The 23,758-nt window shown below is 41.7% G+C and overlaps 1 protein-coding gene across 2 annotated transcripts in view; it reads right to left on the bottom strand.

Annotated features, from left to right (window-relative positions):
- PRKG1 (protein kinase cGMP-dependent 1) overlaps positions 1 to 23,758 on the bottom strand; it is a 1,157,800-nt gene that overhangs the window by 1,057,982 nt on the left and 76,060 nt on the right. The window contains exon 1 of one of the 2 annotated variants that reach the window (XM_084764175.1): positions 13,008 to 13,799. The exons of the other annotated variant lie outside the window; for it this stretch is intronic. Within the exon in view, the coding sequence (XP_084620301.1) occupies positions 13,008 to 13,318 (311 nt within the window). The 5' untranslated portion in view covers positions 13,319 to 13,799. Of the gene's footprint in view, positions 1 to 13,007; positions 13,800 to 23,758 lie in introns of those variants that run through there. 2 annotated transcript variants of the gene reach the window in all.

Here is a 23,758-nt window from a genome sequence, read left to right as displayed (position 1 = left end):
GCATATGATCAAGTGAGATTAAAAAAAAAAAACCAAAAGACAAGTTTTTAAGGGGAAATAAAAAAAGACTGGGGGCTATTGGTTTTCATCCCGAAGAGGTAGGAGAAGATAGGCAAACAGAAATCAACCTTTAAAATTCCTGTCTTATTTTGGTTAACACTGAAGCAAGCACATAATTAAAAAGTATTTCATCATTAGTTTGATGGTCCCCAGCACCTCATAATATTAAGATCTTTGAGAATCTTTGGATAGTCAAAATTAGCAAGCTATTATTCTAAGCTTGACAGGGTTTTGTTAGTGAGAGTGCTAGCTGTGTCTGCAAAAAGGAACTAAGAATTTGAAAAGATTCTCCTGTAGCTGCTACTAATTTTCGTATTTGTAATTCTCAGCAATCAATCCCCTGGCTTCTCTAGGTTAACCAGTTAAGGAGGTTTTACACTGCAGAGCCTCACACAAGGCATTTAATACGCCAGAGGATAACCAGGGTGCCTTGGGAAGATAATTTATATTCACAGATGATTCAAATTAGAAGGGGCATCTCAAGACTGTGCTATCTCCGAGGTCTGAAAAATAAACTGCAATGTTTTCAGAGACCAGAGAGATGATACAAACATGGGCCAGACACGTGGAGTGACAGGGAACTGAGGTGGGCATTGGTATTCAACAAAGGTTGGCTGAAGTACCCTAATTCAGACCTCTGCCATTCACTTTTCTGGCCGAAGGCAAGTACACAGTGGCTTGAGTTTATCATTTTTGAATGTCTAGATTTAAAAAGTCAAAGTACCCGAGGACCAAGAACACTAAAAGGCTTTATCTTGTCCGTTATCTGAGAGCGAATTTGCTGTGTGTCAGCCTCCTTTTGAGCTCCAAGTACACAACGCACAGCAAGAGACAAACGGGTCTTGTTTTAGTGAAATTCATCATATTGTGGGGGATGCATGAGAGCCAAATGTGAACGAAAATATAAACCTCAAGCCCTCCCTCATGAGCCCGAGGAGGATGGAGGGCAGCACTGCAAAGCCAGACAGTGGGAACTATAAACAGGCTCCAGCTCAGCTGGTCAGGCCTAACCCATGCTGGAACAGCCCCAGAGAAGGCAGTGTCTTGAAGCAGATTTTCTCTAAATCCAATGTTTAGGTATCAAACAGTTTCAGGGTGAAAAGAACAAGCATCCAGTTGAGCACCCTCTGCCTTTGGTGCCTTAATACAGTGTGACAGATGACTGAACAAATAAGCAGCTAAAAACTAATCCGTGGAAACGTTTATCATTGTGAAGAATCCAAGGGTGCTCGATGAACTTTCTAATAATGCCCAATTAAAGATGCTCAATTCTGAGAGGAAAATGAGATGAATCATTAGCAAATCGAAGGGCCGTTTCAATAAAACAGGAGTTGGAATAAACAGGGACAGGCCCAGGGTGCTTAAAACAGAAACGGAAGAGGAAAGGAGCTTGAAGAAGAGTAGTTTTGAAAACTATGTTGCTTCCCTTCATGGTGATAAAGTGGCAGGCTGAACCATGAATGGGAGTGAAGGGGCAGAAAGAAAAGCTGTCATCAGAGACTTAAAAACTCACTAGCAAGAGCTCACCTACATGTTATTTAATAACCTCTAAGTCCATCTAGCAGAGAAACCTACTCTTGCCACAACAAATAAATGTACACTTGAGCCAATTTCCATCCATCACTCTGGCAGTAACCCTTAGGAGTCACTAAGACTGACTGTGGCTCTAGCACCTGTGGCAGAGGATTTCATGGCATAGACATGGTGCGGGAGAAGAGTTACACCCAAAGGTAAGCCGAGGGGGTCCTGCTCTGGCAGGGTCACCTCCTTAAGCATGAGTGGTGTTTTTATTTTATGGTCTAGAATAAACGTCCCAGAAACATGTTGGCTCAGCTTTACTCATCTCTTAGCATGCCTCACTTTGCTACTTTGTCAAAGTGGCTCCACCTTGGCCCTTCTAAGTTCCTCACTTCTTAATGTGTACAATGTTTGCCTGTATTACTCTAAGTACCTACACTTATATTATAGGTGGAATATAACTTATAATGGAAATAATCCATGATCCCTGAAATATTAGCATGTTCATGATTCATGTGTTCTGGTTATTCATAAACATGTAAGTAAGTATCCAAACACACATATGCAATGCTTCCAAGTGTCTAAGTTTTCCTTCCTTCAGTTTAATCCTTATTACTTTTAAGGACATAAAGCTATTATCTTTAGCAGTTGGCTATCAAAAAGAAAGCACGATTTTATGACAGGCATTCCCCGCCAAAGATCAACACAATGAGTAGCGAAACACCCTGGTGCCTAAGCAATCCAGTGAGAAGCAAAGCTGGTGAATTCAGGAAGCCTGTAAAGTTATCAGAAGATGAGCCATCATGGCTAGCTGGAATTTGATACATTCAGGGTCCTGTTCCATGAAGACTCTCAATTTAGCTACTCTGCCATTTAGTCTAATGCCGTTTGTTGTTTGAGGAGCATGTGATGGCTTAGTTTCTTGGTTTCCTTTTCATTCAGTAAAAGAACAGAGGTCTCCATGCTAAATTATGCTAAAACATGTAGAAGGCAAAGTCAATTATGCTTTTTATATCATAGTTTCCTTTTATGAAGAACAACAGAAAAATCTGCTGAGCTGTTTTGATGAAAAGAAGAGTGACTACATTGTGATCAAGGCTACAAAATATTTTTTTTTAATTCATAGAATTGGTTTCTTTCACAATGTTTCTAATGCTTTAAGGGTCTATAGTGAGAAACACTGCTCATCCACATCAGGGGGGAGAGGGTGTTCAGCCCTGCAGCTCTACAAAGCCAGGCAGTCTATGAATGGCAATTCTGAGCAATCGGTCACTTTGTGTCCTTCCATCTGCTTTGTGAGAAAAACTCCTCCGACACTACAGAACTGAAAATGTTCTATTAAGTAGACTCCATTACTCAAAATAAAGGCAACTCCGGTGAAGGGATCTGCCAGCCCCAAACCTTCTTTTAATTATCCATGTGTCTTTGAGCTTACTTTTTGAAGCCTTGGTATTGTTAAACAGTTCCAAAATAAGAGAGTAGCAATTATCTAGGCTGAAGAACAGTGATTCACACTGAGTGCCCTGCACTGGCTCGCATGTCTCCTTGCTTTCTCTCCTCCCAGTGGCGCAATGAGTTGCCATCCCAGGCTTAGTGTGATATAGTACCTGTCGCTTTCCAACACTTATCATATCTGCTACAACAGCACAATGCTCTAGTCCAGGCCATCCTTTCGTTCTTACCTCAATATACAAGTGTGTTGTTCAGTCACTAAAGGCTCAGGAAAAGTGTGTCCTGGGCAGACGCAGTGTGTAGTTGTGCTTCCTGTCAGTGTGTGTGCCAGCCACTTGCAGATCCAGCACTGTATGGCCAACCCACCTTCCTACCCATCTGTAACAGGAGGTCCCGAGGGACGAAACAAAGAATGCCCCCTTTTTGTTCTTGTCCTAGGTGTCCTTTTTTTCCTTCCCCTTTAGTCCAGTCTAAGAAACACTGTCAAAAGCATAATTTACTGATAAAGCTGGACCATTAGGATGATGCATTGCACATCCACAAGATGTTTTTCCCCTTACACAGTCTCATTATTCCTTCCTCTAGATCTGGTGAAATCTTGATATTGCCATAATACATCTGTTTCATAAACAGCCAAAGTGTCTTTTCACTTCGCTGTGGCAAATCTGTCATCGTGGACAGTCAATACAATTAACCAAATTAAACAGAGTGCCAGATAATGCAACTCTTCAATGTGAAGGAAGAAGTGCTGTGCTGTTTCTAAAGAGCAGGTACGGGCTGGAAGGCAGAAACCGAAACTGAACGTTCTAACATCTCAAACCTCACATCTGTTTCAGAAACATTACAATCCCAAAGTAAAACTCATGTAAACTATTTATGCTTTGGATGGGCATAAGGAACTCTGCGTTTATGGACAAATTAATCAATTACATCTGTCTTGCAGCAAGGGCGGTGAAGCTTAAAGTGCATTTGTGGTCTTTAAGCTGGCAGAATTCATTGACAGTACTGTTTTTGAGGCAGGTGGAAGTTGTCACATAGGCCTGCCCTTAATTGCCACTGGTAACTTGGCTCTACTAACTGTGACCCAGCTTTGTATCAGAAACAATAAGAAGTCAGAGTCAGACTTTCGAAGGGTCCAGGCATCAACCCGCGCTCTCTCCGTCCTGCTTGTGAGTGCCTACTGCAGTGAGTGGACCTGTGTTTGTGGTCCTGTTTCTTCATCTCTGCTGTACTGTGCTATTTCCTTACTTATTGCTCAGCTCCTTCCCATTTAGGTCCTAATAACTAAATGCCACACTCATAATGAAAATGTTTGTTCTCCTAATGATTAACTTCCTGCGTAATTAATAGTCTCCATCCTCTGGGCAGCTTCATCCTACCTACTAGCTCTAACAAGTTGTCTGTCCACTAAACACTTGTTTATACTCATGCTAAGAAGGAGGAAGACAAGGAAGCTCCTCCTCCTTGACCCTGCTTATAGGGATGTTTTTTTTTAACCAGAGTACATTTGCAATTACATTAGCTATGTTCATCACTTACATAAAGCACAATGTGGATTGATTCTCACCTGAGAAGATAATGGATAAATTATGTCAACAGACTCCTATTGGGGACCATCACCAACTCCTTGAAGAGTTTCAAGTGGGAATGGAAAGCAAAAAGGAAGTGCAGAGCTAGTTAGCCACAGGGACAGAAGTGAGGTCCAGAAGGCTGGGGGTACCCATTCTTAATCTCCCAAGGTCCCTCCTGCAGGGGTACCTACGGCCTCTCATCTGCCAGGAGTTGCTCAGATCTGTTATCTCAGACCAAACTGTCTGGGGAAAAGGGGGGCTGAGAGACTGATGTGCTTGCTCTGCTTTCGTTGAAACCTCCTTGGAAAGTACTTCTCAGCTGGAGCTCAAGCTGTTTGCCTTAAAAGGATAAAATATCTGTAAGGGGGTAAAAAAAAAAAAGCTAGCTGGCTGCAGAGGCATCTCATACCAGACAGAGAAATGCTACAAGCCCTGTACTGCCCTTCCAAGAGGGGGCTTGTCTCTTCTTCACCTTCATTAATTTCAAATTTCATAGCGTCAGCTGAGACTCAAGGAAACAGACTCTCCTGCTAGCAAGGCCGCTGCCCCAGCTAAAGTAGAAAAGAAACTTAGGGTGATGGCTGGCCAGGTCTTGTGGCTGCTTGGAAAGAGGAAATGTGCTTACCGGTTGAACAGAGCCGTTGATGCTTTGTGTGGCTAGGAATGTTGCAGGCAACCCAGGAATCAGAGTAAAATGGGCATGCCAGCTGTGATGGGTAACACACAGCTGAAGCTGCTTTATTCTACTAGGAGCAGCATCTGCTCCCAAGGAATGGGAAGTGAAGTTATCTGCAGCATGAGGATCCCGGTGGGCTGATGAAGAGGTGCTCAATTCTGAATGAAGACGGGAGTCATCTCTGGACTAAAATATATAACTAGTCCATAAGCCCAGCCCCAGAGTGACTGAGTCAATCTTGTGGGTGGCATAGAGAAAAAAAAAACTGTGCTTAAGACCTCCCGCTGCAGTTTTCTAATAGGCAAACATTATTGAGAGGAAAGACGCTATGGGGAAAACTGCATACTTATTTGGGAGAATAAACAATAAGACATTATATGCTTACAAGGTAAGAAGTAAAATAAAATAAAACCCACCACTGTTTCTGCAAGCCAATAAAGATTTCAGCCCATAGAAGCATTCTTCTCTTTAGGTGGGCAGTTTATCCCGGGCCTCAATTTGCTGTCCTTCACACACACAACGTGACCTGTCATCTTCTCATTACAATGGCTCCCAAGTTTTGTTTCACATTGGCACTACCCTAGGAATTGTTTGGAAAACTCTGATCTTAATTCATTCTTAATAAAGCTTAGGCACTGAGATTTGTAAAGTCCCCCAGGTGATTCTAGTGTGCAGTCATGTTTAGGAGAAAGTCCTACTAATTTCTCCCAAGGTTTTTCTGCTTCCTCTTTGCTTCTGGGTGAACAGACACTTTCTCGAGAACAGCCCATATGTTATTATTCTTGGGTTCTGCAGTTCCCTAATCCTTGCAGGCTTTGGGGCAGCTCAGGAAGTGAGTGGTAGCTGAGAAAGGCTCCAGCAGCTCAAATGCTGGCTCAGTCTTTTACTAAAGTTAGGAACTTGATCATGAGCCTTACCTTCTAGGAGTCTAGGTATGCTGTTCCTCAGGCTGGGAGATAGGAGTAATGTAGAATATGCCTTTCAGAGGTATTGAAATCCAGGATGGGAGTATGGTGAGACGGCTCAGTAGTTAATGCACTTGCTGGGAAAGCATAAAGGCCTGAGTTTGAATCCCAGCATGCACTTAAAAGCCAGCTGTGGCATTGAGACAAATAGTTTAGCCCAAACAGGAAGCAAGAGGTTCATTGATATACACTGTTTCAATAATAAGCAAGCAAGCAAACAAACAAATAACAATAGCAGCAGCAGTAAGGAGCAGCAATTAAGAAAAACCTCACAACATCAAGAACTGGATTCCATGCATGCCTGTGCTGTGAGCACATCCCCACACAATTTGTAGATACATGCATTAAATACACACACACACACACACACAGACACACACACACACACACGACATGATACACATTAAGCAGAGGAAAGATATCTGGCACAGAATAACTATGCCATGAAACTTAGCATGGTGGTAGTGGTGGTAATAATTGTGATGATGATGGTGGTGGTAGTGATGATGATGATGATGGTGGTGGTGGTAGTGATGGTGATGATGGTGGTGGTGGTAGTGATGGTGATGATGATGGTGGTAGTGGTAGTGATGGTGATGATGATGGTGGTAGTGATGGTGATGATGATGGTGGTGGTAGTGATGGTGATGATGATGGTGGTGGTGGTAGTGATGATGATGGTGATGGTGGTGGTAGTGATGATGATGGTGGTGGTGGTAATGATAGTGGTGAGCAGTATCCTTCATGACCTGCTATTTCAGAACAGCTACGTGCTGACATATTGCTTTTTCGTCTGTAGTGAAGGCTGAAGGCAGAACACCAATGCTTCTCTGATGTTAGACTAAATAATGCTTCAAAGGAAAAATACAAAGCAGTCAAAATAGACGTTGGTCTGAAGAGAAACATCTGCATCATTTTGCCAGTATCTAAGCATGACTTCCCAAGGGAGTGGGGCAAGCTTTCAGACATGGTCCTTGTCAGCTTTTGTCCACACAGAGCTATAGAACTACCTTTCTTGCAAACTCAGTTCTAGTATTTGGGGTATGTTTATATGTCCACAAAGTATATTGCTACTTTCAAACTTCCTGGAAAATATAACACAGCTTCAACAGTGCTCCTCTTGTCCTGCCCCACATCGTGGAATGTCTTCTCCCCACTCTACTCTCCTGCTTTTTTTTAAAATATTAATAACCATGATCATAAAATTCCATTCCAAAACAAGACACTTCCAAGAGCACACCGTGCTTAGTCCCACCTTGTGTTAAACATCTGCTTTGTGTAGCTGCAGGGGTTTTGTTTTGTTTTGGTTTGGTTTTTTTTGTGGTATTGTTTATATCTATATGTCAGTCAGTTTGGGAGAGAGAAAACTCCCGTGATCTTACCAACAAAACTGTACTTAGAGAGATCAAGCAGGTACAGATTTAACTTCTCAAAAACAATTTCTTTAAGGAGATAGCAAGGAAGGAAGGCAAGCATTACAAAGGATGGTGGGAGGGACTAGACTTGGGGTCAGAAGGCTGGGTGTGAGGAAGGAGAGTGTCCCAGGAGGGGTCACCACAGAGAACATCAGCTCAACAATTCAGATTAGGATTTGAAATGCCACAGATGTGATTGTGTAACAAGCTGCTGAGTGTGCTCCTGAATGCTGCTTTCAGCATGTGAGTATTTTTCACATTGTCTTGTGTTCTCAGAGCCAGGAAGGTTCAAGTCACAGGGCCTGGGATGCTAGCAGCAATTCCAAATTCTCTCAGGATGGGCAGCAGCACCTATGGTAGAGATAGCAGAAAGAGCAGCAGCCTGGTGTTCAAATATGGTTGCTAGGATACCATGGAGACCCTCCATTGCTAGGCAGGCAAGGGGAAAAAAATGTTCCCATATGCCTTATAACCTGCAAACTGCAACAATGGAAACACCGCATGTCTTATTCTACCCTTTCCTAACGGGAATCCATACCCAACTCTTTAGTGAAACAATAAATAGTGGGAGCTCGGGAAGGCACCCCAGCAGAGCAAGGAAGCTGGTCATTTCTATTCTCAGGCAGTTCCTAGAGCTACTCTATTTAAGGCTTGTCATATTTTCATTATAAGACCCATTTTAGGGGCAAACAACTTGCCTGCACTTCCAAGCACCCTAACGGGACACTGGGCAACACAATTCCATACAATATTATAAAGCCCTGGCATGACTTCTGCTTCACTGCACAGTCTGCAATGTCAAACTAATATTCAAACTTAAATTGGAAACTATTATAATAACCTTAGGTCAGAATTTAACTCCCCCACAGAGCAGGGAAGATGAATTTCAATAACCAACAAGACGGCATTCTCATCTACGTCAGTCGGCCCAGATATGTGAGGAATCTGCAGAGCTGGCCTATGGCACATAACTAGGCTGTTTTCAATGAGAACACTCAGAGAGGTACTTGGTTTCTTTAAGAGTGGTCCTTGCTTTCTGCAAGAGTCTTCTTTTTTGGGGGGAGGGGGGTTTGGATATTCTTAGCTAGTTAGCATAATAATCATGGAAGGTTAGAACCACCTTCTGATATTCTGAGCTTCACCACTAATAACTAGCCCTTGGTAAACACACACACACACACACACACACACACACACACACACATCTTTACATCTTTTTCATTCAAAAAAAAAAAGCATAAGTTCCTCTTAACCCACTTTGTAAATCCTAGAGGCTGAGATATTTAGTTCCCTCCATGGTGCTCTAGCAAAGCCTCGGGCTGCCACCATTCTCTAGAAGTGGCCTGTTTCTGCGGATGGACTGAGCTGTATCTGGCCAACTCCCACTCCTCTCACTCCTCCGTTCACGTATAAAGTGCTTGAACCGTGGCAGTCTTACTGCAATGCAAGAACATGTACCTCAGGTGAGTTCCTGATACCATGAAACTCAACAGGAGCCATGGAGTCTGTTTTTGTGAACTGCTCTGCATTTCACCTTACTCAGTTTTGTCTTCTTTACTTTCTTTCTTTCTTTCTTTCTTTCTTTCTTTCTCTCTCTCTCTTTCTGAATTTCTTTTCTTTTCTTTTTTAAGACAGGGTTTCTCTATGTAACCTTGGCTGACCTGGACTCACTTAGTAGACCAGGCTGGTCTCTAACTCACAGTGATCGGCCTGCCTCTGCCTCCTAAGTGCTGGGATTACAGGCATGGGCCTGTACAGTATTGTTGGGTCCTTTACTAACTCTTTAATGGCAAGGGTTATATGCCTTACAGTATTTTTCATGTGACAGGTTTCTCGTAAGAGTATTGAACTGATTTTCAAGACTCATTTGAAATTTAATACCTTCAAAGAAATCTATGTTTTAACATTAGGCTATTTATAAATCACACTAGACTTCTGTGACTTCCTTCAGAATTAAACACATAGCATTTAGGGAGCCACTTTTTCTCTTGGAATATAATATCTGAGTTTAGAGGGTCACATAGGATTTTCTATAAGTTAATTCCTCCTTAAAAGTAGAAAAAATATGTTCCTCTTTTATCTCCAGTTCTTCCAAAGTATTTCACAATCACAAAGCAAAACAGAACATGTCATCATTCTCTGAAATGAAGCCACCTCAGGGGTAAGAAGCAACAGCTTTATAAAAACACACAGACATTAACGAGTTTTGATGGGAACTCAAGTCAAGATAGTCCAACTAAAATGACATGGAAGGCCGTGACAGCAAAACGGGAAAGATGTGGGAACAGCGAGTGCATCTTTAGGAATGAAATGTCATGAAATAAAATTATTTCAGGAGCTCATGTGAACCAGCCGCTGGCCTGATCTCACAGACTGGCTGGCTGGCTGGGGCTTGGTTGTTTGCTTCATCCTTAAGGGATTGTATTTTGGAACATAGACTCTAGTGGTTTTACATTCTTAAGTATTTCACTGGCAGCAGTATAATACAGATTCCAATTTGCTACATCAGTTCTTCCTCACACATTTATAAATAACCCAAGATGGGTTTAAAGCATACATCTATACATACTGTGAAAGACCAAAACCCACACCCAACCTCTCACAGGCACAGCAGAAGTTTCCTCCCCTGGAGACTTTCCTTCAAGACTCGCCTTAAAGGGAAAATCCCGACTAAAAGCTGTTAAGACAATAAAAAAAGTTATCAGATTACTTTATATTTTGTACTGCCTTTTCTCCTCAAATGGTCAGTTGTTACTAAGAAACAGGAAGTTTTAAAACATCATAATTCTCAAAAGGCAGCCTCAGGAAGGGACCGCTGGATGATAGACTCCCTTCATCAGATAACCAAACAGAATATCAGCTGGCCAATTAGCTGCAGCTCCTGGAAAGACATCAAAAACCAGGAGGAACATGCAGCTGAAATCAATTTCAGAATGCCTTCACCTCACACTTAACTTGCTCTTTAGGAAAGTGGTTAAATTTAACCTGTTCTCAAAATTAAAGGCATAAACACTTGTTGCCAGAAAGTCAGAATAATAAAGAAGTCAAACCAAATACACTGAAATGCAAAAAACCCCACAAATTTTAGATTGGCACATTGTCTTATTTCTACATGAAGCTATCTTGTCCAGCCACTCAAATGACATAGGATGTTAACTGTTTTGCATACAACATACTTATTTTCCCCGAAGAAGGGTACACCACCAGTCAAGGCAATTTTATAGTGGTTTCCTTTATATGAGTGTGAAAAAAGAGCAGGCATTCCCCCCCAAACTATTTAGATTGGGAAGACATTTTATCATTTTCTCCAATATAATCCCTCAGAATTACAAAACTCACAGGGCAATACCACCTGAACAACTGAGTCCTTTAACAATATCAAATAAGTACCAGAGTTGTTCAACAGATACAATGTCCTACAGGGATGCTATTGTGTTTCTCTCATTTTATTTTCCACTGTGGGCTTTTTATAAAAACACTAGTATTCTGTGTCAAACACCAAGAGTCAAAAGTCTGCTACATATTCTACAAACAAAGGCACATTCTACAGTTCATTGCCAAGCTGGGGTTTCTTTAGACTTTCTCGAATAGTGTGCTTAAGTGGAGTTATCAGCTGGATTAATCACATTGCATCTAAAAGCCTATTCAAATGGTCTTTATATATATATATATATATATATATATATATATATATATATATATATTTTATATATTTATATTTATATATGAGCAGACTTTGTTCTGGATTACTCCAAGTCCTGCAGACATGAAAATGGCAACCCTGTAGACTATTTAAAGATACAAAGAGCTATCTCTGAGTTATACTTTCATTATTCAAAACTTGGCCCAGGAGAGATGGTCATGTACCTTGTTAACTGAAATATGTGAACACGCCAGGAACTGCAAATTAATTTACCAAAGAAAAGCTCCAATGGATTGGGATCACTCGGGTTTCTAAGACAAATTGAAATCGGCTCATCGATCATGGTTATGTGGCAAGGTTGGAATCTCGGAAATATTTATCCTTATCAACTCTCCCCTACTCCACAGAACTCAAACTCCCTCAGCTAAGCCCAGAATGACTCACAGTGAGGGGGAGGGGGCAACATGTATTGATGCAACTTGTAAGTTTTCAGAAGTGTTCCTAGTATATACTCATGACCCCTCCCACCCGAAACATATAAATGGAGATACCACGCATTTGCTTTCTTCTCTGTGTTTATGAAGTTAAGAGTTCCCAGGAACCTTCTGCTATTATGTAACACGTGTCATCCAGCCGTGTTATGTAGTTAGGAGCAGGACAACAGAATCCTCTGCCTTACCAATTATGTCATTACTATTAATTAAAATGCCGTTTCAGATGGTGTTCTGGTTCTGTTACCGTCCTGTCCCTGCCGCGCACTCTCCATATGGGCTCTGGGGTTGAGTGTTGTGTAACAAGTTTCATTCAGTGTTCCCATCCAAGTTATAAATCCTACTGACATCAGAACTACAGTGCTCTCTAACACGCCAGAACAACAGCAGAGTGGCTTGAGACCTGAGTGTGTGGCACAGCATGGGTCACACTGGAAATAACAGTGTGCTCGACCACACTGTCCCTGAAAATGCACGAACCCTCTGGAGAAATGAAAGTGTTCTTTACTAATCATGTGAAAATTCTTTTAGGAAAACAAGTAATATTCTCTCTTGGATATTATGAAAACATTTTTTTTTTTAAATCAAGAGACTAGGCTTCCATTTATGGATTGTAAATGTCATCCAGCTCAGGAAATTAAAAAAAAAAATTCTTCTGTTTTATATGTATGTTGACTTATTCTTTTACACTTTGATGGTGACAAACATCAGGTTTGAACAGTAGCAGTATGAAGTGCCAGCGGCATGTAGAAAAATCCAGGAGAGCCACAAGAGCGTGGAAAGTCAGGGTAATATCAACGCATTTCATTTCAGTCTGATGAGCCTGCAGTTAGGATTTTCTGGCTGGCCAGGTTGGCTGGGGCTTTGGGGAAGACAGGGCTCTGATTCCTCCATTCAACAGTCACTCACACACACAAACAGGCACACACCTGGGGCGCATCCAAACTCTATGTACAGTTGGTGGCATATACGAACGTATATGTATATTTTTAAAATACCTTGGCATCTGACAAAGGCACGAAGGCAACGGATGTACAGGGAATCTGGCCCTGAGAAACGTGCACAGCCCCTCAAGAAGTGTCGTGAAAATGAGACATTTCTGAGGATGAGGACAGACATGGCAAGCAGGAGGGGCAGGGGCTGACAGACAATACAGAGACCCGCAGCTCCCCACCGCCTGGGTGACACATGGACCCAGGCGTGTAACCCTGCTTACTGTGGGCTCTTGGGGTAGAAGGGCAGGGTCACGTGGCTGAGATCCTGGATGTCGAAGGCGGTGGGCTCCGCGGAGATAGCCTGGCGCTTGGTGCGCGGTTCACCCTGCAAGGTGCTGGCGCTCTGCTTCTGCGCCTGCTGGGTGGCTGGCCGGATCACGGAGCGGTACTTGTCCAGTTCGTTCTGCAGCTTCTGGATCAGTTCGTCCTTCTGATCCAACTCCAGCTCCAGCTCATCGATGAGAGCATCCCGCTGCCTCAGCTCCTCGATCTTCTCCTGGAGCGCGTACTGTAAATCCCGCAGGGTGCCCATGCTCCTCCGGGCTGCCGGGGGCTCCTTCCTGCCGCTGCTCCGCGTCTTGGGGCTTCCTCCCCTCTCGGATCAACTTTCCCTAAAGTCGCCGCTGCCTTGCGAGTGCAAAAGCTTCCTTCGACTTGAGACCAAAGCCAAGCCTGGCTTCTGAGCATGCCCAGTCCGCCGCTCCAGCCACCGAGAGTTTCAGTGTGCAGATTCCACTTCTCCGGGTTTAGGGATGAGCAAAACAGGTCCAGCCCAGGATGAACCTGAAAGGCGGTGGGCGCTGCGGTGCTAAGGGGAGCAGAACAGGGAGGCGCGGTGACCCGCGGACGGGAGGAGGAGGGCTAGGCTCGGAGGCGGTGGCTGCTCTGCTAGGGTCACCAGCAACCGGCGCCAAAGGAAGCCAGCGATGTGTGTGGGGAGCCTGATAAAGCTCGGGGGCGCTGGGGCTGTGCGGGCGGAGCGAGGCTGGAGCGCTACTTTGAAGGTGGAGGGGTGGGAGGAAGAGACCCAGAGCGAACTGGGGGGGGGGGGGCGCATCAGCGGGCTCGGGTCTCCAGAATATGGGGCTGGACTCCAGGCGATCAAGGAAGACTGAGCAGACCGTGCATGCTTACAGCTCTGACTTCGCGGGGCGGGGGGGATTGTGACCGCAGCCTCAGTGAGGAAAGCGGTGTGGCTGAGCTCTAGCGTCCCCCACGCCACGTTTCCCATGGGGAGCGCCTCACACAGGTGTCTAACGCTTGCAAAGAAACTTGCCTCTTTGGAAGGTGAGAGCAAAGGTGCCTGGGGAGATTCCCTAGGCCTCCAGGTGGCTTTAGAGGAAGGTTAGGGCTGGGGAATCTGACACCCCCGCCCCCCCCCCCCCCCCCGCCTCTTGCTAACTTCCCACTCTCCTAGTCTCCCTTTTCTGGCCCGGACAAACGCATATCAATTAATTTTTCTAGGGGCAAAGGCTAAACCCCCAAAGGAATTTGAGCCAGAGAAGGCCCCTTTGCAGCTCCCTGGTCCCTCCCATTTGTGCTAGCGTTAGTTTCCGAATGGTTCCCTAGAGGCCTGACTTCTTCCGTTTGCTGGATTTGGGATTAAAACCACAGGGGAGTTCCAAAACATTCCTACTGAAACGGAACCCTACCTTTTAAACATTACTTCCGTGACAGCCCAGCAGTTTATGAGAAATCTTAGCCGAATTTGGGGGAAGAGGTAAAATCGGCAAATGATGGAAAAACTACAGAAGCCGTAATTGCACTGTACCACCCATCACACTTTCTTCACCCTATTATTTTTCCAGCCAGGACCTCTCAGTGTGGGCTGAACTGCTGGCCAGAAGGTGGCATTCTTTCAGTCCAAGAGTTGGTCTCTCATCTTAGAAACACTTATTTAGACCCCCCAAAACATTTCCCTAATGCTTAGGAAAGTGCCTAATAGTTAACTAAATTGTCACCAGCTTCTCCAAATTTATAGCTTTTTTTTTTAAATCGAGAACTTTTAATTTACTATTCTTCCATACTGTTGTGATTCTCCATATCCTATCTACCCACCCTTTAACACTTAAACAAAAACAGATAGAAAAAATACATTAAAACGAAACTGGAATACACAGCTACTGCCTGGATTCTCAAATTGGCCAAGGACACAAATCTATCTTTAAAATGGAGAGGGGTTGCTCATTTATTCCCTTAAATACACAGCATTTTGTATCTGAGCCAAGAAAGCAGGAAAGAAAAAGCCTACTAGCCACTAACACATTGACAAGATTTTTTCTTTCTTTCTTAATTTCAGGTTTATGCTCCTTGGTAATTAGAGGTGCAAATGAAAAGGATATGTAAGCCTAAACATTTTCCACAAAGACTATGATCTAATTCTCTCTACAAATGACTTCATGTGCATTCTTTCCAACAGGAAGCTTTAAAGTGCATTTGCTTCAGAATGTGATATAAAAAGTGCACAGGTTGTGAAATATTTCCAAAAGATAGCAGTAAATAAGAGTTCTGAAGTGCTGCTGTTTTCCTTACAAGTCAACTTGAGCAAAAGTCTGTGACTGTATGATTGATTGCATCCTTCCTCTGGGGCAATATCCTTCTTTCAGGCAAATGTCCAGAACTTCAGTTAACCTGTGGGAATTCTCTACCTCCCTGGGGAAAAAAATTAATGCTAAATGTTTTTTCTTATATATTTATTCTTGCAGAGAGTTTACATCTAAAGCTGTATCATACATAACAAAAAGAGACGTTGCTTTTAGTCTTTCTTAAGACTTCGGTGAGGTTAATGTCTCCCGGTAAAGGACACAACACATACTGCCTCCCCTGTAAAAAAAGCTTGTCTACAAGAAAGAGAAGAAAAGAGAAATAAAACTATGTTTAAAATAGCACTTCAGCCATAAAAATACAGGATTTTTACTGAAGTGGAAGTTTTTTGACAGTAAACAGTATACTTAAATGAAGAACTATCCATAACCAATAACAAGAATACAGGTCACAGTCTCATTTAAAAGAAAATTCTCAACATTCAAAAGGTGCTCCGTGGTGAATCTGACTTTAAGAATCAGGCCTCTGCCTCAACAAGCAAATGCCTTACATTTTGAAAGGGGCTCGAGGCACAGCTTGTATTACAAAGAATATTGAATTTCTCCCAAGAGCTTTATAACCATGCAAAACTTAGAATTATGGAATTGTCTCTTTAATTAATAAAATCAAGGTATATATTATACATTGATGCTTTTGGAGGCGTCGCACATACCATGGAGCACATGTGATGACAAAACGACAAATAGCTCACCGGTCTCATTTCTCTGCTGTACTGCATAAGTCCTGGAGGATTTGACTCAGTTTCTCTTAGCATGCTACTTTACCCATTAAGACATCTCGCTGGCCTTCAAATAAATGCTTTAAGTAATTTTTTTCAAGTCTTGTTTTTGACTGGCTGTTTAGATCATAGATTGTGTGTATATGTGTGTGTGTGTGTGTTTTTCTTTTATTTTATTTATTCTTCTCTTATATATTACATCCTAACTGCAGTTTCCCCTCCCTCCTCTCCTTCCAGCCCTCTCCCCCCTCTCCCCGCCCCTTCTCCCCACCCCTCTCTTCCCACCCCCTTCTTCCCCAGACCCACTCCTCCTCATTTTCCTTCAAAATTCTTGACCAGGACTGGAAATAAATTTTACTAAAAACCAAGATCATGAAATTATTTTTCAGTGAGAAAATTATTTTTACTCTGTATCTATAGCAAACGTTTTTTAACATACTTGCATTTTAAATTATGTTCATTTTAATGAGTGTGCCTGTCACTGCGCGTGCACAAGGATTCTCAGTGGTTAGAAGAGGCTAACCAGTCCCCAGGAGCTCAGGTACAGGCAGCTGTAAGCTGCCCTATATAGGTGCTAGAAACTAGAATTTGGAATGGAACTCTGGTCCTCTGGACGAGCAGGACATGCCCTCAGCCGTTGGAGCCATCTCTCCAGCCCCATCCATAGCAAACGTAATCGATTGAATTAACATAGACAGCCTCGGCTGTCCTGGATTCACTTTGTAGACCAGGCTGGCCTCAAACTCATAGCAATCCTCCTGTCTCTGCCTCCCAAGTGCTGGGATTAATGGCGTGTGCCACCACGCCCAGCTGCGAATTAACATAGAATTTCAAACTCACTCATTAGGAAGCAGCTATCACAGATCTGGAATGGAGTAGCCTTGAATGCCGTTGACTTCCTGGCCCAGATAAGGCCTTGATGGTAGACAGCAACATTTACAGGGATGCAATTGTGAAAGAAGTGAGTTCCTACCCTAAAACTCCTTAGTTGGCTCAGAACCTGCTTTCATCAGTCTTTCTTTCTCATAGCTTTAATAGGAGCAAAGCTGTAGTGGTAGCCGAGCAAACGGAGGCATGTGGAGCTAACTGGGCTCTTCAGCTTGGCACCCACCCCTCGTGCTTAGGAGTAAATTTACCATGCCTTCCTTATTTCAATCTTAGAATCACTTAATGTAATAGTCAATACAGTAGTTTAATTATGATGCTGGCTTTTTTTTTTTTTAAGAATGAAGTTTGTTAGAATCCTTCACCTGACAGTGTAATTAGCTTCAAAAGAGCTACGGCAAGCTTATTGTCACGGGTGCTACACTTCCTGAAAGAGTGAGTTTGGACTATCCTTCTGCTATTTCATGTATAGACACATTGACCAGGAAAAGCAAAATGCAGCTGACCCCCTCATATTGATAAAAGCCGTGCCTTGCAGGAGAATACACTATAGCTAAGAGTAACAGGTACTTCTAAAACATTCCATATGATGCTTGCTTACCATTGCTGGCAGACATATGCTTGCTCACAGTCATTGGTCACAATCAAGATCACAATAAAAAACAATTTTCTCGAAAATTTATGGCAATCCTTAAAGCTTGACATTATTACTTATATTGCTTTATTAACAATCTCTGAGGAGTCTGAGGCACAGAATGACCATCTAACGGACAAAAAGGCTGCATTCAAATCCTTATCGTCTGATATGGAACTCAAGTGCTACCCCTCACCCCAGGACAAGACTTCCTAGTGCCCTGTTGTCTTGGTTCTGAATCCATAGAAAAGAGAATGCCAATAACATGGACTACTTTGACTCTGGAAGAAAGAGGAGATGTTTGGAAAACCCTTAAAGAACAAGACTAAGACATTTTAATCTTCTCCCCAAATGAATCTCAATTCTAATGCTATTTCATCCTGTTTTAGGGCAACTAATTGATACCCATTTTCCTGGGACTGACCTGGTTTTAATACTAAAATTGTTTACATTTGTCCCAGTTTTATATAAGTGAGAGTCCTAAGTGTTTCTCGGTTTTGAGCAAACCAAGAAATTTTAAGCCCTACTTAAGGCGGGATTGCCAAACCTCTGTAGTAGACACTTAAAGATTTTGTTCCCAAAGTTACTGAGTAAAACCAAGGCAAAGTTTTAATGATGCTATACATAACTATAGGCAAATTAAAAATCCATTTACACATTTATGTGAAGATATGAAAGGCAACCATCTCATCTCTGTGTATCATCATATAGCACAGATATGCATCTTTGGCTGCAAAAAGGGATGAATAAGGCAATATCATTTTAATTGTGCTTTGGAAAGTTTAAAAAAAAAGGAGTCAAGAATTACTTTGGGTTTATTGCTTTTATAGGAACAATTAACATTGGTTTCTTGTGAATGAAGTACAATAATTTGAGCACTTACTGTTTCATTCACTCATAGAATTAAATTAGGGGAGGGATGTTTGATTACAAATAATCTACATTTAGGGCCTAAGGAGATGACTCAGAGGTTAAGTTCACTGTCTGCCCTTCCAGAGGACATGAATTCAAATTTCACTATCCACACAATGGAACACAATGATCTGAGGCCCTCTTCTAGTTTCCATAGGGACAAGGCACACACTTTGTACACACACACACACACACACACACACACACACACACACACACTAACACTGTAAAATAAAATGAAATTAAAACTGAAATAAAAATTTAAGTATACATTTAAATGGTCATAAGCAACCATTTTAATGTTTTAAACATGTTACTTCAATAGTAGGCTTCCCATGAAGAAGAAAACCAAAAGCATCAATGATAAAAGCTTCCTTTAGCACCTTGGAAGGCTATAGTGCACTGCACCGAAATTGCTAATGTGCTTAGCATTCAATACTGAATTAGCGTCGTGCCTAATATCAGCTAAAATAAATTCTCAGAGTCAATGGCTCAACATGGTGGTAAGTTTCTGTCGAACCTTAGGCTAAAGCAGGCCTTATTAAAATCCAGGCACTAACAGTATGAATGCTCTTCTGTACTCATTATTAAGCTACCCATTTCTAATGCTGGAGTAATAAATTTTTAGGAAGAAAAAGATTGTATTCTTCACAAGTGTAGATTCTAAAATTCATACAATATAATTTAAAATACTTTATTAAGCCAGGTACATGCTTGTAATCCCAGCTCTTGGGAGATAAGGCCCAAGGATTTTTTGTTTAGTGCTAACCTGGGCTACATAGTGAGGTGATCTGCAAGTAAAGGCTTCGTTCACAGAATTACTCTTTATATTTTCCAATTTTTATTTATTATTTTTTCTGTGCATGATTGTTTTGCCTTCGTGTGTATATGAGAACCACATGTACACACGATGGCCACAGGGGACTGATAAGGGCATCAGATCCTGTGGACCTGGAGCTCTGATGGATGAGAGTCAAGTGTGGGAGCTGAGAATGGAGCTCAAATCCTCTGCAAGAGCTGCAAGTGCTCTGAACATCCGAGCCATCTCTCCAGCCCCTCTTTTCACTACACTTTAAGTTTTGCAAGCATTCAAAGGAGCATGCAACATCCAAATATCTCTCATTTGTGATTAATAAATTACACTTTCTCCATTCTACTTCAGTAGTTTTGGCATATAAAATCCACATTGTTTTTCTAATTTAAGGAATCAAGATTTTTTTTTTTACAAAACATGTTAAAACATTTGCTGTTAGTCCTTAATGGGCAGTGCTTATGTGACTCCGTAAGGGCTTGTTACCTTACTGGAAAATCCAAACTTTAAATTGGGTGTTTCACTAAAAATCCCTGTGGGATGTAGTTCTTTGTAAGTACAGTGAATTTAGTCTGCATTACCCTCAAAACAAGACTTATAGCTGTTCAAATTACTAACTTAGAGGCTGTTAGAAGTACTTCAAAAAATAAAACTCAAAGACATATAGAATATGCATTTAAAATGGTTTTATTATTTTAAATTTGTCACTGACAATGAGACAGGTTAACTCCTGGCAACACCCAGCCTAGCTCAAAGAGGATGATGAGCGTCAAAGAACCTCCGTATGGAGATGGCTTCAAATGTGGCAAATAAGCCACTGGGAAAAATGCCCTCATTTCTGCCACAGACAGAATTCTGCCTAAAAAAGGACAAGCTTGGATGCAGGCAGAATTGATGGCCAAACTCTGCCAAGACAGGGTAAGCAAGTCCTCAATAGTTCCTGTCTTACAAATATGTCTGTCAGGCTGAAGGTGATGCTCCAACATTACACAGAGTTTGGGGAGACTGTTCAGGCACAAAACTGTCTCTATCATCTTCTCATTTGGAAAGCTACTGACTCGCACTCCCAGTATACTCAGGTAATCAATTTTATTCCTTTCCAAGTCTCTGATGGGGTTGAAGACCAGATAGTATAGTTTTACAATTAAGTTTAGTTTTTAGGGGTTAAGATGTTTTTAGGTCTAGATAGATGTTTTAAGATGATAATGATGGTGAGATATGATAAATATTTATTTACATTGAGAACTTTAGACGCACCAAGATAGGAAAAGTGTTTTCTTCAAGGTTGCCAAATTCAAATAGCCAAAACAGTAAGAATATAACATTTATATAATTCCTGATTGTGCCATGGTTCTTCTCACTATAGGTAGTTTATTTTATATATGTGTAATAATATATATAATAAAAATATTTAATGAAAAAGTGAAAAAAAGAAGTACTTTAAAAATATTGTAATTTTTGAAAACTCTGAGAATAACGGTGTTACTGATTTATTGTCCTTCAATCTCAAAAGTAACATGTCGGGGATACAAAAACAAAGAGAAACGTGTTTGTTTTACTGTAAGTTATAACTCTAATTATATCATGTTGATGAGTAAACATATTTTGTGGTAATTACAGCACTCAGAGGAGGCAGAGGCAGGGAGATCTCTGAGTTCAAGGCCAGCCTGGTCTACAAAGTGAATTCCACGACAGCCAGGGATAGACACAAAGAAACCCTGTCTCAAAAACCAAAAACAAGTGCACACAATGACAACAACAACATCTTCATGTTTTATATTTTTAGTTTTTTAAGACAGCAGGTTTATATCATGTGACCTGGGAAAGCTTAACCCCCTTTTGACACTGCCTTTCTTTTAAATAGTCTTTACCAGCTGGTAGAAATTGGCTATCCTTCTCCTAGATATTTTGTCAGTCTAAATTTAAAATGAAGAAAATCTACTTTTTTCTAGGAAGTCCATTGCTATTATTAAGGTGGGAAAGTTCTGAAGGTAGATAGTAGGAAGTAAGACAGGTCAGTGAAAGAATATTAGATCCGGGACTAAAATGACTGACATTAGAAAGAGGGAATTTTATGTAATTGTGAAAGGGATGTTGAGGGAGGACAGTTGCAGGCAAAACACACTTAGCAAGTCCAAAGCCATCTCTAACTCTCTTTCTCTCAACAAGCAGGCAAGTGTCCCTGCCCTTCAGATTAAGAAAACGTCCATACTACGAGTGTCATACAATCACTTGAGATAGATGTTCATAAGTTCACCTTTCTATTGTGAAGACATGAAGTGCTAAATTGCTGAAGTAGGTGGCTGTTATTCCATTTCAGAGCCATGATAGGTTACCTGATGCCTATAAGAGCATCACTCTCGGAACAGGGTGGAGGCCAGGCTCGGTCTTGTGAGATGTGCAAATCTGCAAGGTATCTTAACCAATTGCAAAATTATCAGCTACCTCCCTAACAAGACATTTAGAAAATATTCACTAGTTCCTTTCTAGTCTAGTTTGTATCCTGAAAACTTCATTTTGCCAAAGTGCAGGCCTTTAATCTGGCACATGATGAATGCTTTAAACATCAGTGTCTCAAATGTAAAAGACAAATGTGTAAACATCTATTACAGTTAGGAGTGAAAACATGGATCAGTTATTGAAGGGCTTTCCTGACAAGCATGGAGATCTGAGTTCAGATCCCCAGCACCCACTTCAAATGCACAGAGAGCTCTACAGGACTGTCATCCCTACACTGGAGAAGTGGGGACAGCAGGATCCCTGGAGCAGGCTAACCAACTGGTCTTGTGTAATCTTTACCGAATTGTGAATCTTAGGCCCAATGAGACATGGGATCTTAAAAATTAAGGTAAAAAGCAATTGAGTACTGGTTCTCAACCTGTGGGTTGCAACCCCTTTTTGGGGCTCAAACTGTCCTTTCATAGGGGTCACCTAAAACCATCAGAATACATGGGTATTTATATGAGGATTCATAAGAGTAATATAATTGCAGTTATGAAGAAGCAACAAAAATAATTAGAAAGATGAGGGTCACTACAACATGAAAAACTATATTAAAGGGTTGAGAGCCTTAGGAAGGTTGAGAACCACTCCACTCCTTGTCAAATTCTAGTCTGCACACCCAAGCACATGCACCCAACACAAACATGCAAACACCCATGTTTATACATGCATATACTTCCTCTCACACGCGAAGAACACCCCAAAGAACAATAGGTGTTGCCTAGCTACAGTGGCCTGAAAGATTGAATATAAAATCAACACTTCTACACTCTTTTGTATTTTCAGTGTCTTCACAGTCTGTCTTGAATCAGTTCATTGTGTAAGAATGTTTTCCCTCAAAGATCAGACTTAGAGAATTAATGTTGAGAAGTCACCCACATTTTCCATAGAGCACAATGCAGGCAAAATTCAATCTTCCTTAGAAATGCACAGATGTTGACAACCCACCCATTTTACGTGGAAATAATGACAAGGGAAACTTCAAAACACTTGGCTCACAGAATGATAAAAGTAATCACTGCTTGCTAAGAAAGTCGGGAGCTTGGAGAGAGATGTGTGTGTGTGTGTGTTTTCAACTCTCCCTGTATAAAAACCTGCCTCTGTGGGCAGCAGGGAGGTCCTAATAGAGGGGGGACTTTCAAGTCCACACACAGGGCAAAGCACCCACAGTCAGAAAACCAGGGGACTGAGACAGGAGGAGCCAGAGGTCAGAGTCAGCCTGTCCTTGGCTAGACACTTCCTCAAAATTAAGACAAAAATGGCAGCAACGTCTGCTGTGATTGGCCGCTCCTCCTTCTTAAAGGAGAGGAGGGGTCTTTGGTCTTTATTAATAATGTTCATTAAAAGATTCTTAATCTACAGTGAGCATCAAGACTGTTTAGATCGCCATCCATCTCTGTTTTCTGGAGAAACCCAAAAGCAAGGAAACTAGATAACTCACCCAAGAAATCACCAAGTCTGGAACTCATCTCCCTGTTCTCAGCACATGGAGGGTTTTTTTTTTTTTTTGATATTTTGAATTGTGCTTAACTATACCTATATTTCCATTTCTTGCAAGTAATTGTAGTAATGATCTTGGTGACACTGAAAATTAAAATATTTTGAATATTCTTTGAAATGGGCTGACCTGGAACCCATCATGTAGACAAGACTGCCCTTGAATACTTGGTCCTCCTGCCTCTTTTTTCTCAGTGCTAAAGTTAAAAGCATGGGCCACTGCAGCAGGCTGGACTAGGCTTTTTTTTTTTCAAGTGAATGACCCTGTGATACACTCATCAAAAATTTTCTTTCTTCAACCAAAGTTTTACAAATTTAGTGTTTATCCTATCTTATGTATTTCTGTACGTTATTTTAGCACATGGTGTCTCTCTTTTTTCTATGACTTCTTGATTTTCGTTGCCCCCTA

The sequence above is a fragment of the Acomys minous genome (assembly GCF_964271855.1).
Source record: "Acomys minous genome assembly, chromosome: 2".
In the NCBI taxonomy this organism is placed as follows: domain Eukaryota; kingdom Metazoa; phylum Chordata; class Mammalia; order Rodentia; family Muridae; genus Acomys; species Acomys minous.
Note: the sequence above shows the minus strand (reverse complement) of the source record. Positions and strands in the feature narration are given on the sequence as shown.